The 14869-nt window shown below is 40.6% G+C and overlaps 1 protein-coding gene across 2 annotated transcripts in view; it reads right to left on the bottom strand.

Moving 5' to 3' along the window:
- SPOCK1 (SPARC (osteonectin), cwcv and kazal like domains proteoglycan 1) overlaps positions 1–14869 on the bottom strand; it is a 542199-nt gene that overhangs the window by 305041 nt on the left and 222289 nt on the right. For both annotated transcript variants that reach the window (XM_030927602.1, XM_030927601.1), the window contains exon 3: positions 10399–10444. In XM_030927602.1, the coding sequence (XP_030783462.1) occupies positions 10399–10444 (46 nt within the window). The remainder of the gene's footprint in view (positions 1–10398; positions 10445–14869) is intronic.

Below are 14869 nucleotides of genomic sequence, written 5' to 3' on the forward strand. Positions count from 1 at the left end.
CAAATCACTGCAGGCCTCCTGTGGTCTCTGAGTACAGTCCCAACAAAGACAACTTCCGCTCAGGCAGTCTGTCTCCAACTCTGCGAGGCACTGCCTCCACCCCAAGGGCCATGCAGCTGCACCAAGTCAGAGGGACCCCAAGGATGGATCAACCTCCATCGCACGCATGCCACAAGCAAAAGACAAGAAGAGAAGCCACAAACAGCCCAAAGGCACATCTACCCTCTTGCTGTATTTTTTTAATAATTGATTTTCCAGCACTGAAGAATTTGGTTTCACACACAAAAACAAATCTTCATTCCCAGTTCCTTTTGAGCAATCTGTAGTCCTTACAATGCTGACCCAAGCCCTCATAACCATCATCAGCTAGAGCTGGGTCAGGGCTGCTTTCTGCCGGTAGTATGGGTGCTCGTTTGTCCCAGTCCCACCACTCCCAGGGTTACTGCATCAGGCCCACCTTGCTATCTACAGTCCTGCTCTGGGTGTTTCAAGGTGCCCAGCAGAATGAGACTCGAGACAAAGGGAAAAAGTGAAACAGCCTACTAAAGTAATGGTTGACATTTCCTTCATATCTCTTAACAAAAGTATTTTTAAAAGCAGCCTCCTATCTGCAATGAACTGAATATTTGTGTCCCCCCAAAATTTATGTGTTGAAATCCTTTCTCCAATGTGGTGGCATTAGAGGTAGAGCCTGTGGGTAGTGATTAGGTCATGAGGGTGAACCCTCTTGAATGTGATTAGTGCCGTTATCAAAGGAACCCCATAGAGTTCTTGAGCTCTCTTTCCCCCAACATGAGGACACAAGAAGATGGCCATCCACAACCTGGAAGAGGGCCCCCACCAGCACCCAACCATGCTGGCACCCTCCTCTCCAACTTCTCGCCTCCAGAACTGTAAGAAATAAATTTCTACTGTTTGTAGGCCACCTGGCCTATGGTATTAGAACAGAAGCCCCAAAGGACCAAAGCATGATCAGATTTCACTTCTGCAGCACTGAACAATCAGCTATCAGAAAATATTTCTCCCCACCAGATGCTCCCCCTCCTCTCTACCTCTAAACACCTGCCCATCTTCAGAAAGGACCCCAGGTCACCTCTTCTAGGATCCTTTTCCTAACCTTCAACCAGGAAGGACTAATCCCTGGCCTGAGCCCCAGCTCTGCCAGCTTCTGTCAGGGCACCTCAAACACATCTTCTGAGTGACTTTATTTCATGTGTGTCTCTTGGCTCTGTAGACCACAAGCCCCCTGAGGGGAGCACTGTCACACTCCCCTCCACAGTCCTGCCTGTGACCAACACATACCTCCTAGGGGATCTGTGAGTTCTTGATTCAGTGATTAACTGATCAGTGAGGTCACATCCTGGTGGAATAGGCAGAGACATCAAAAACCACTAAGATCCTTCCCAATATGAAACACCAGAAGAAGACAGCAGTACTCTATCTCCTGCCAAAGCTTCCTTGCCTTTCTCATGTTCATTATGAGATTGAATCAGGAGTTTTACCCCTCATGCCACATGTATAATAAATGTCATAATTTCTATGTTACAGACAAGAAAACTGAGGCACCCACTTAGGTACATACAGCTATTAGAGGGAAGAGCTAGGAAATGAACCCATTCTCTGAGACTGCAAAGCCCCAGGGCCTTTCCACTATACCACATTGCCTTTCATCAGGCATGGTTTCTGGGGCAGAATGAACATTTAACAGGTTTCCAGCAGTTAATTGCTACATAGTACAATTGAGGAGTTTAACAAAACAAAACCCCCATCTCGGGCCTGAAAGGTATAGAGAACGCAGGTGATGCCTGCACGTTTTTCTCCAAGCAGCCATCTCCTGATTGGGAAAACGCAATAATCCATTCTACATTCTCAAATGAGAAAAATTTAACAGCATTACTGATTGATTTTAAAATTCAGCTGACATTTTTTTCCCTATTGAGAATTTCTTCCCAAACCAAGGCTGGTTCATTAGGACTCAACAAATACAATATAATTAATTCAGGGACTGTTGTTCTAGCAGGTGGATTAACAGGAAGGTTTTTTTCCCCTTTTATAAAACTAACACCACATTTTATGAGTTTGGGGAAAGGTAATAAACATGTCTTTAAAATGGATTCGTTCATGCTGAAAGAACCTCTTCAACACAGTATTAGAAAGCTGTAGTGCCCCACAATTGCAGGGAGAATTTTACCACCCTTCATCATTCACTATGATTCCTTCCAAAGGGTAGAGCACAACCCAGAATGGCTTTTGCTCCTTGGTTCTAGGGGCACAGAGTCCTGAGAGCTCTTTATGAAGTCAAAGTGAAGCCAGAACACAAACTCATAGCCGACCCCAGCACCCAGTGAGGAAATGGAACCTACACAGTTCCTGGCAGAACTGACTGAGCAGGAAGAAACGCTCTTTGTAGAGAATATACCACATACCCACTCCTTGGCCCTTTGAAAATATGGTCTCTCCACAAATGGCCTACCAGACAGCTATGATTAGACCCACTCTACAGATAAGAAAACAAAGGCTTATAAATCATTCTACTATAAAGACACATGCACACGTATGTTTATTGTGACACTGTTCACAGTAGCAAAGACGTGGAACCAACCCAAATACCCGTCAATGATAGATTGGATAAAGAAAATATGGCACATGTACACCATGGAATACCATACAGCCATAAAAAGGATGAGCTCATGTCCTTTGCAGGGACATGGATGAAGCTGGAAACCATCATTCTCAGCAAACTAACACAGGAACAGAAAACCAAACACTGCATGTTCTCACTCATAAGTGGGAGTTGAACAATGAGAACATATGAACACAGGGAGGGGAACATCACACACTGGAGACTGTTGGGGGATGGGGAGCTAGGGGAGGGATAGCATTAGGAGAAATACCTAATGTAGATGACAGGCTGATGGTTGCAGCAAACCACCATGGCACACGTTTACCTATGTAACAAACCTGCATGTTGTGCACATGTACCCCAGAATTTAAATTATAATAATAATAAAACACTGAAAAGAGATGAAAAATAAAGACACATGAAAGTAAAAAAAAAAAAAAATAAAGAAAGAAAAGAAAGGAAAAGAAAGGAAAAGAAAAGAAAGGAAAAGAAAGGCTGGATAAGTCAAATTACTCAAATGTATACAGTAAGCTTATGGGAGAAGCAAGATTTGATTTCAGCGCTTTCAGCTCTTGCTCTTTCCTCCACAACTCAGTGTCCCATAGGGTTCTGTAGGAAGAGTCTTCTTTGGCCTTTTTTGCTTTCTATTCTGAGCCCTCTCCACCCCTGATGGTTAAAAGGCCCATTTCATTCCATTGGTTTTATTTTGGTTACAGTATATTCATAACTCATTAGCTAAACTGCAACCTTTGAAATAAGAGCATCATGCTTCAAATTTTTCATTTTTCCTTTATGAGAAAACATATATAGAAAACTATTCTGCCTGAACTTAACTACTATAGCTCCCAAGAACTTCAGCAACTATCTCATCTACCCTCTTTATTTCAGAGATGGGTGAACTAAAGTCCAGAAAGGACATGTGATTTGCCCAAAGTTGCACATTTTAACAGTAGCAGAGCCATGTCCCACCTCAGCCCTCCTCCTGGCATCCCACATTCTTCAGGCCAAGAAATTTGCATTTAAAAATACTAAGAAAAAGTAGCCTCAATAGCAAAACGGATGGAGTCAAGAGAAACATCCATCAGTGGGGAATAATTTAATTAATTGTGATATATTAATACAATAGAATAGTACAACATAAAAGAATTCATTATATCTACAACTATCAAAAAAGGTACCTCAAAAGCAATGTTAAGTGGAATAAACAGATTAGAGAGGGAAACATTAATTTCTACTGCAAAACATATAATGTAACATTGTCTGTATATATTTACATGACATAAAAACATGAGGACATGAACAGAAAAGCAAATTAATGATATGGTCACCTTTAGAGAAAAGAAAATGGGAAAGAAGAAGGGGCACCCATGAGATTCAAATTTTGTAGCTGATGTTTTATTCTCTAAAATAAGCAAACAGGCAAAAGCAGACAAAGACAAAAGAGAAAACATTCAATTTCATCAAACATCAAGGCAGAGAGACTGGGTTAAAGTAGAAGCACACTAATATTTGAATTAATAGCTTTCTGTTTCTTCCCTGGAGTACTGAATTAGAATGTTTAAAAATCAATACTCCAAAAATATTTTTAAAAATAGAACTATCTTATTGTCACAATCAAGAAACAGAAGAAAAGATGGCAGTGGGAAGAGGCTAATTAGCCTGGAGTTGAGTGTGCATGTCTGGGGCAGAGAGTAGGTTAATGTGAATAAGATGAGTAGTTGCCGTTGGGGAAAGCATATTCCTAATTATGTGGAAAAGGCAATGGTGAGAGGGAGAAACCAACCAGACCAAACATGAGGGAGTCAGGAGAAAAGTATTAAGATGCTTCCCACAAACGAGGCCAGCTGCCTCTGAAAATTCACAGCTCCAGGGATCAGATAAGGTGAACAAATTCTTAAAAAAAAAACTGAAAAACTTTCAAGGCCCTATAAATGCTAATCAGAGGTTCTTTTGGGGTGAGGCTAAACTCCACATTAAGAAGAAAGCTATGGGGACTTAAGATTTCTATTAAGCCTATTATGTAAATTTTCAGATTAATCTAGAGAAGGAAAACTCCCCTTCTATAGAAGATTTTTAGAAATAAGCAATCTTAACTCCCCAGGCACCCTTTAAGACCTTGGCAAAACACAAATGCTGTGATAATCCACTGGGCTGCGGTTCCAGAAACAGCTGGAACACGAGAAGAACTCCCTCCTTTTGAGTTTTAGAATTTTTGCCTCAAAATAGTTCAGGGCTTTGGTCAGGATTTGAGTTTGTCCGGATCTTGGTATAATAGACTGGAAGTCAAAGGGCGAGATCTTTCTTTTCTTCTATTCACGGGAACAGCATGAGTGAAAGGGGCCCCTGACTCTCTGAGTTTTATTTTTATCTGGAGATCAATTTCTACAAGTTCACATGCTGCTTTGAAGATCACCAGCAACATCTGAGGTTTATCTACAGCCAGTCTGCTTTGGAAGAATGATTAGTATTCACTCCAGAATAAAAAGCATCATCTTTAAAACCAATATCTACACACTTTATCTGAAACGTTCATTTATTCCACTTTAAAGGAACCCACTTGTCTCAGGAAAGTTCCATGCTAAATCTCTTCAGCCATTTGTCCTACAGTGGCTTGTCTCCTCAAGTGGAACTTCATAGCCAAATAAATTGGGGGGTTCTTTCCTGAGTGCACCATGGCTCCAGCAGAGAACCTGTTAGTGTTTCATCACCTTGAGACATCTTCATGCAATCAGAATTTTATTCTAAAGTAGTACAGTGGTTATATACATAAATTGCCTTCCCAACCCTCCAGTGCACAAAAAATCCTTTTGTTCAACAAAAGTGCTATAAAGAAGTTTCCATTTTCTTCTTCTAAAAGAACTAGTCAGGAAGCTTTGAAACATCTTGTTAGAATTCACTTCGCTGTATATTCACCCCCTATTCAATGAATCCCCAAAGCATTACCTTTATTTTATTTTTACAACAGCTTTGTGGTTCAATAAATTCTATCTTTCATTCCCCTCCAGACCCTCATCAAGCCATCTCACTTAAAGGCAAAAGAGACAATCTTTGTGACCATACCTTTATTATTTGCATTAAAGGTAACTGTTACCAGCAAGTGTTGGTTGTACAGCATCAGGGAGCCTGGTCCACATACCAAAGGCACAGACTGCTTAAGGCCAGGGCGTAGCAAAAAGCATCACCTCAACTAAAACTGACCTATGTCAACCTGTATAAACACTTGATATATTAAGCATTTCCCTGTCACCCAGATCGACCCTCCTCACTTCCCTACCCCCAGTAGGACCTTGGATGGGTGTCTCTTAGGATTGATAACTGGGAGTGTTCCCCAAGAGAGGTCTTCCTTAGTGTCGTCCCTATTATCCAGTTCGGTGTGTTTAAACATCAGGCATTTGGTAACTGCTTATGGACTGAAGGAAGGAATGAACACATTAAGAGCCTGAACCTCTTCAGCTCCAATAATGGGGATCTGAAGTGAACCAGTAGGATGACCCACCACTAGTTAAGACGAGTCACTGTCAGTGTAGCTCCGAGAGCTTCAGAGCATCACAACTTGGAAGGCCACCAGAGAGGAACAAAAGGAGAAGGGAATAAAACCAGAATGGAGTGGGAAGAAAGCCACTAGGAGAGGCTGCTAAATAGGAAGAGAATGAAAACAATCAATGACTTGCTGATCACTTGTCAAGCACTCCCTATATGCCAAGCATATTAATTCGCTTCATCTTCTCAGTGCTATCATTGAAAGTACTTATCATTATTGCCATTTCCAGATAGGAAAGTTTAGAATCAGAAAAGTTAAGCTACTTGCCCAGGATCACACAGCTAGTAACTGACAGAGTCAAATTCTAAACTTGGAGAATCTGACTCCTAACCCTAGGACCCTAGACTGCACTTACCAAAGTGTATCATGCCAAATACATTACCCTCTCTGAGAATCCAATAGGTGTGTAGTGGAAAAAATTGAAAATACAGTCACAGGCAAATTTGGAAAATGATAGGTTAAATGGTCTTCTTTACTGAAAGATGCCTCACAGTTTTTAAGTTGATAATGAGCACTGTGAATCTCCAAGAGATGAGGGTATACGTGTGTCCCTTATTTGACCATCAGTGGTTTTCCTGGGGAAGCATCTTGCTGACCCAGATCCCCACTGAGAAGCACTAACCTCATATGCAGTCCCGAGTTTGTCAGGGGCTAGTTAAGGGAAGGTGCTGGCAGGGCAAAGTGGCAGAGGCAACCAAAAGTTCTGGAATCACCCTAGAGCTCTGCAGCCTCGGTCAGCTCTCTGAAGGTCCATCCAGGGGCCTTTATTTCTCCTGACTACACAAGATAAGAAATCCATTTGCATTGGCCCATGGCTGTCTCAAACTGTGCAGCCTGCCCAACTCTCTCTGCAGGGCGTCTGTCTTTGCAGACTTCACAAGGGAAATTTCTCACCTGAGTTAATCATTGCCATCAATTCTGAACTCCTGTCCATCCTTTCTGTGAGGAGATTTGGCATTAAATCATTACAAGACAAAAGGATATGCTACTTATGCCACTTTACCCTAATCTCAGGAAGAATTCTTAGAAAAGTCTGAAGTTGATGGCCATTATACTCCACTGACACAGCATTAATGATTCACTTAAAGATAAGAAGTTAAAGACATTCTGAGTCTCATCATTGGAGAGCACCAGGTGAGATACTTTTCTTCTAACTGCCTTAGAGTCAATTACATGATGATAGCACTTGCTCCATAAAGCCCTGTTGTTCAAAGTTTAGTAAATATCTTTAAGCAGAGAGAGCAATTACAGCTCAGTAACTATTTCTCGAATACTTTGAGTCTTCTAACAATTCACCATACCAACACGACAATCAGAAGCTGCATGGGCATTTCAGAGGTCAAGCTGGAGAGCTGAATTAATAAGGCTGACCACTGGTGACAGCCAGAGCCCAGGGCTCCAAGGCAATGAATAATGCCATGAAGAAGTTACCCGTGTCCTAGAGGAGTGACATCATTTAGCAAGTATGTTTTGGGTTCCTAATTATAGTTGTTGAGTCACCAAACCAAATCCTCTAAAATACTGCTCTCATCATGTCACTCGCCTGCTCAAAGACTTTCTATGGCACCCCACTGCCAAGAAAACAAAGTTCAAACTTGGCAGATCGGTATGGAATGTCCCCTCAACCCATTTCAAATCCACCTTTCTGACTACACTATTACCAGAATTCCCTGTGCTGGGCCTTCCTTTCCCTCCTGTCCCTCTACATTCCAAGCCTACTCCACACCCACCTCCGTCATGAAGCCCCTTCCATCCTCATCCTAAACCATATTTGTCATCTGAAATTCTGAAGACACACTTCAACAAGTCTATTTCTACAAACTAAAACTTTCCCCCAACCACAAACCCATTTTAATTATGTTTGATTCTTTTTTTCAGCTCAGGAGAGGAAATGACTCCTCTTTCGCTGTCATCTTCCACTGGAGTTCAGTAATTCTTCTATTTTCTGGAAGATGAAATGCTCTACATCTTCCATGCCTGTGGTTTATATTTCACCGAGTGGTGTCAGCGCTGATAGAGTAACCTCCCATTTTTATTGAGCCGCACACAATGTAATTGATGACATCTGCTGGGGCTGATATTTTAAGTGAAGGCTATTCTCGGCTCTGCCTGTGCTCCTCATGGTTCTGTATATAAATAGCCAACGGCAGCTACCCCTGAGGTACAAAGTGGGGCTACTCAGTTAAGGTCCTTGATTATATCCCATAAAGTCATAAGGTTTTCTGGGAGGGTTAATCTGAGCAGACCCAGTTTTCAAGCCTGCAGAACTAGAAAAAGAGGACAGGATGGGGCTCTGCTGGATATAGCTGCCATCACTTCTAGGAGAGAAAAATCCTTGTTTGGACTGTTTACACGCTCAGGTTTAAAGACGGTGATTTTGTGGTTCTCAAAATTTCTGTGTTAACTCCCAAACCAAGGGAAGCTATCATTTATATCCCAAGTGGCAAATGACACCTACCTTGATGTATTCCTTCTCCAACGTGCATTAGTAAAAGCAAAAATGTCTTCCCTCGGGAGTGTTTGCATTCATGTGCAAGCTTCGGCAAAGAGTAATTTTTGCAGTTATTTAGGCAACATTTGATCCTTATAGCACAAGAACCTATTTCTAGTTCTTAGCTAAAAAGAATCAGTTCACAGCGACTGTCAGTTGAGTTACCTTTGCAAGCAAAAGCCTGGTAGAGTTGTTTGCAGAACGGCTTGTTTATCAGGCACAGACAGGGAATTTGTTGCTCTTTAACTACAAATATTCTTCATAAAGTTTTATCCTATTAAAAAGTTTTAAAATTTTTGATCACTTTTAATAAAACATTTCTAAGCTAAATTACAAATGCCTTCATATGCTTTTGGGTGAATCATTGTGATGATTCAGTCATTGTTAGAATTGTAAAGGAGTAATTCTGTTACCACTCTAAGGCTGCTAAGACGTGTATAGTCCAGACAAAGCCTCCAAAGGAAGGTTTTGCTGGACACCTTGCCCTTTACACAAACACAGACAGTTCTCCATTTGTAGATTCACATGCTTCCCTGAACACACCTGCATCACAGCCATTAACAGATCCCACCACAATTGTTGACTGATTTATTTCCCTACTCCCCACTCTGAGCTCCTGTAGAGTAGGCAACACAGCATTTTTGCTCTATCCCTAGTACCTGGCTTGGTGCTTGTGCATATAGCGAAAGCTCAATAAATGTTTGAGAATGCAAGCATGCATGAATGAAAAAAATGTTACACTACTTCAAGACATATGATAAATGTATATATGGAAATTTTAATACTGTTTTTGCTTATGAGAAAACCAGAATCCAGAGGTAGTGACCCATTAAACTGACAAAGCAGAGGGCAGAAAGGAGCACCTTCCTCCATGTTACATATGAAAGCCTCCCTCGATTTCTTCGTGTCAAGTTGACCATCATGATCACATCAAATACTCATGTTACAGAACTGAAGCTGATTCTCAAGAGCATGAACACTTTGAGATGTGGTAGGTAATACCATTTCATTGTGTTCTGGCATTAATTGCATATAAACATATGAAGTGCAATCTACCATCATTTTCAACAGCACCACACATGGAACAACAGGCGAAGGGATGTGATTCATGGCAGGTCCTCACTGTGTCTTAAATAACTCACAGGAGGACACTGTTAGTGATTTACAACAGCTATCATGAGAGACTGGTTTGCTGCTTGCTGGGGGGATGGGGGTGCAGAAAGCCTTCTGTGGGCCATGCTCAAACCCAAGCTGACACTGAAACAGGCTTCTATTTAGAAACCATGAAGAAGTTATTTAACAAATAAAATCGCAGTACCCTTGAAAGTCTCCCAGGATTAACCTTTTTCTAGAAGGAAAGTTTCATTTTTATGGTTCGTGTGAATTAGGGAAGCATCTCCAGGTATAGTCTATTTCATGAATGCAAGCACTGCATTCGGCCCCATAGTTCACCATATTAATTTGATAATCAAATTTCACTTTTTTTTTTTTAACAAAACCAATCAATGATTATACTGGTCAAGCCAATTAAAAGAAATTGTTTAAATCAGCCCTAGACATAACCTCAGACAAATAACCAATTTGATAAAATAATTTCTATCACCCCAGTCAATTCAGTCCCTGAAGTCAATAAAATAACACAGCTAGCTGGCCTTTGTGGGAACATTAACTCAGCATGCAAGGAAGGAAAAATGAAACCACATTTACCACAGACTATACAGCAAGAAGTATTGCATCCATTACCTTGGTCAAAGGGCTTGTTGGGATTCCAGTTTCTGAAATAATCATCCTATATAAGGAAAAAATAGAAAACAAAGGTTAGAGTTCAAAAAGCTTCTCACATAACTGCATAAAAACCCGCCTTCCTTTTCACCTCCCAAAACACAAAGGAAAACACTGAAAGCTTAGAAATTTTTCCCAAAACATGCATTAATGTGTAATAAAAAATATCAATTTCCTTTTCAAATTCCTGTCTTTCAAACTGTGTGTATTAAATACTGGGAACAGTAAAAACATTTCAGCCCAGTATGGAAACAGCGCTGCTCTTCTTAGTTTGACATATAAACCCAGACACCTTCTAAGTGCAAGGTGTATTTGCTATCAATTATACTATAGGTGATGCCTTGCTGCTCTCAGTTATGATTAAGCCTCTGTGTTTGTAACAGCTGATAATTCAACTGTCAACATTTCTTTTACATAGAGCATGCATCTTGTGGTGCACAGTTCCAGTTTTTCAATACTCACAAAACCTAAAAAGAGATGGCCTTCCAAATGTTAGAATTAACCAAAGGCATACATTTAGCTTAATACCATTTGTTCTGGGTATAGAAAGATGAAAAAACAAAGGCTGGCCAATCTGGTCTCTTCATAACCATGTCTTTCTTGCATTTGGTTTGCATCAATTTATGCTCTGAGGCTAGGCAATTCATTACTTTAAAATTGCAAGGATCTCAATCCCTCAATTCTTCATAGCTATGTTAACTTCTTCCCCACTCCTAATAACCCTTTCCTTGCTAACAGCCACTGTGTACTCCCTTTATTCTCCCTGTCAGCACCCTTTGACCCCATTGTTTCCCAGCACACCCACTGTATCAGCAAAACTGAACAGCTTGCAAGTTGAAGAGGTGTCACCCATGTGCATTATCCCCATATCATCTTTAAGGATTTGTCCCTTTGTAGTTAATACTCAATTGCTTTGCTATATGTGTTTTTGGCAGGCAGTCTGCACGCTGCAGTTTCAGAAAGCTGTCCAAAATGAAGCCTCAGTATCTCTTCTGGAAAAGCTAATTTACATCGAAGTGCACAATTAGTTTAAATTATTGTCCATGTTGTGTTCTGATGCAGTTTATCTCTGACACGATCTCCTGTGAATTTTATCCGCCTCAGTGTCATTCAATTATGTAGCTTTATAATATCCTTGCTGAGTTCACCTAAGCCCTTAAATAGATTTTAGGAAACTAGATTTAGAGTAAAATCAGAACATATTGTTTCTTGGCCAGTGATTCCATCTTCCAAAGCATTAAGAAATAAACAGCTTCCTCTGGATCCAGAGGATTCAGCGCTAAATTATTTTTAGTTTCAAAGAATTGCCCACTTTCCTCTGGCTTTAATTTTATAGAATAACTGGCCTTCTCACCCATCTGGTTAGGGAGTCTTTGAGCTCTTTACCATGAAATATCACTGAGAAAATTTAAAACAATCTCTGCAATATCTTTCCCCATTTATAATTTTAAATACAATCCCAAACTTCTGGAATTGTGCTGTCAGAAATTCGGCAGCCACTGTTAAATGATTTTAAGTTAAAGGTTGGATGGTAGATAGGAAATTTAGCACCCAATTTCTAGGTTTGATGACCAAAGTGTTCTTAGCCTTAGACAACCATGTTACCAACATTTTCTGCTATTCTCAAGGGCAGGAGAAGAGATAACCCAAGATGAACTCATTCTCACCAGTGGAGAAAAAAAGGATCAAACCGTTCATCCTTCCAACTGTGGTTTATCAATCCTCTCTCCACATACAGAGGATGGCATCATATCTAATGGCAATGTGGAATCTTGTGAAATGTTTTCTACTTGAACATGCTGTTCTAATAGATAAAGCCCTTGGAAGCTTAGGCTGTGTGTCCAATAGGGAAGGGCTGAAACGAAAGACAAGTTCCTTTAACTTTAATTTCACAGGCCACATTCTCTTTGATGTCAAAGAAAGGTTTGAGCAAGTCTCAAGAACTGGATATTCCCTAATAATTTCAACATACTTTATAACATGGATGGAATTTGAAGCACTCTTCAGGACCTTGCCACTTTTTCAGGTTAACTATAATTACCATTTTTACGTATTTCTTGGGGGAAAATCACAGTTTTAAGTATAAGGCCTCCAAAAGTAGCTATCTGCATTAGAATATTTAAAACCCATTGCAAATGTAACAATACTGCCTAATTGCTGCCAAAATGTGAAAGTACACCTTGAGTGAAAACTCATTATGCAAAATGAGTCCTTCAAACAACCCCTTGCCCAGCCAGGCCAAGCAGGGAAGAAAAATGATTCTCTGCATCTGATTGCTTTTGCCCTGCCTCAGAAAAGTGGATTGCCAAAGCAAAAACCAATGAGCCAGAGCTGATAAAACCTTGGGAGTCACTGCTTTGGCTGCAGCTGAGAGAGGAAACCTCAAATCAGGGGCCAAGATCATGAACACATGTGAAGCACTCTAGGCACCAGAGCCCACTTGGGGGATGGTCACTGAGCATGGGGGAGGGGTCTCTTAGCAGTCACTGCTGCAGTCTGTGTCAGGGAATAAGTGCTGCAGCATACGTGATCACTCTTGCACACTGTCCTAGCTAGGTTCAAGGGCTTCCACACACGGTGAGTACAAGCAGGCTGGGCTGTATCGATTAAGTCACTCTGCATCTGGGAGAATTCTGGTAAGGCACAGTCCAAACTCAAGTGAAGAAAGTCAAAGACAAAAGACGAAAAAGAAAAGAATGGCTCTTCTAGAGCTTCACCTCCTGAAAATTTGTTCATCCCTGAGACCCACTTAACGATTGGGGTGCTCAAAGGACATCAGGATAGCTGTCAGTGGTCCTGAACCAACACCCCACCAATACCAAGGCTGGGCATTTCTCCAGGGCCTAAGACCCAGGTGGCAGAGCCAGGCTTTAAAAAAAATCTTATTTTATATCTAAATAAAAACATATCGTATCTATTTTACATTGTCCTGAAATGAACAGACCCATGACTTGCTATGCTGTCGATAATTCTATCACTTCTACCCTGGCAAGTAGTGTGTCTGCCCCAGCACTACCCCAGTGCTGTGTGGGCCCCAGACTTAAGCCCTGAAGCTGATAACATGCATTAACAACCCTTGCCTCTGACCTTCCCTCTGGCCCCATAAAGTTACGGCTTGTTAAAATTCAAACTGTGGTGAAAGACATACTGGATAGATCAAACTTGTCAGGTAAGGCATATCTATCTGAGTTAGCCTCTTGAGTGGCAATTTTGTCATCTAATGATAAAGCTTTTATAACGACTTGCAAGGAGCCCAGCAACAGTTAATTTTTAAAACATAAACCCAAATAGAAAGATGCATATCTAAATATAGTCATTTATTAAGTTCAATAGCTCCCATTAATGCATTTCACAGGTTGAGGAATCAAAGATGGCAGTGTTACTACACTGTATTCTATGGGCTACACTGAAGAATGTAATTATATCAGGCATCTTCTGGACAGGACAGAGAACAGTCTTGCTGTAAATTCTGACTAACCCATATGAGGAAAGACTGATGCCATTTCATCTGTAGCATTTCATAAATGAATATTATTCAACCCTTTTTTAGGGATTCTTAAAACCTGAAAGAACCTATAAATGTAAACAGAAGCCCAAACTTAAGCATATTGACTTAGGTCTAGAATCACGCAGTATTCCAGGGCAGCAGGAACTCTCATGAAAAGTTGACATGGCCAGGTGCAGTGGCTCACACCTGTAATCCCAGCACTTTGGGAGGCAGAGGTGGGTGGATCACCTGACGTCAGGAGTTTGTGACCAGCCTGGTCAACATGGTGAAACCATATCTCTACTAAAAATACAAAATTAGCTAGGTGTGGTGGCATATGCCTGTAGTCCCAGCTACCCGAGAGGCTGAGACAGGAGAATTGCTTGAACCTGGGAAGCAGAGGCTGCAGTGAGCCAAGATCGCACCATTGCACTCCAGCCTGGGTGAGACAGAGCAAGACTCTGTCTCAAAATAAATTAATTAATTAATTAATTAATTTTTTTAAAGTCACCATAAAGATCATGGTAAGAAAGTGACAAATAATCTATGTCCAGGATGAAGGAGGAGGGTTGGTGTTAGTGGGAGAGGAAGAAACAGAGACTGGTAGCAAATAAGGCTCCAGTTATTGTTTTATTTTCTACAGCTGATCAACAAAGATAAAACTATATTTCCCCATTTATCTAACTTAGTAAATACTCCACTCACATAGTATTGAAACCTGTGAAATTATTGGCACTCAATGGCTGAGTGCCATTGAGAAATTCTAATATTTCTAACTCAATAGTTAAAAAGGAATTTAATTATTAATGCTTTAGAGATATTCTGTTCTGATAAGCACCAATGAAAAAGAAAATAGGTTTTACAGATACATACATACACATTTTATATATAATATATACTATTAAAGATATATTTGTTATGATATATTACACGTTTTTCATACAC

Source organism: Rhinopithecus roxellana, chromosome 3 (assembly GCF_007565055.1).
Source record: "Rhinopithecus roxellana isolate Shanxi Qingling chromosome 3, ASM756505v1, whole genome shotgun sequence".
Classification (NCBI taxonomy): domain Eukaryota; kingdom Metazoa; phylum Chordata; class Mammalia; order Primates; family Cercopithecidae; genus Rhinopithecus; species Rhinopithecus roxellana.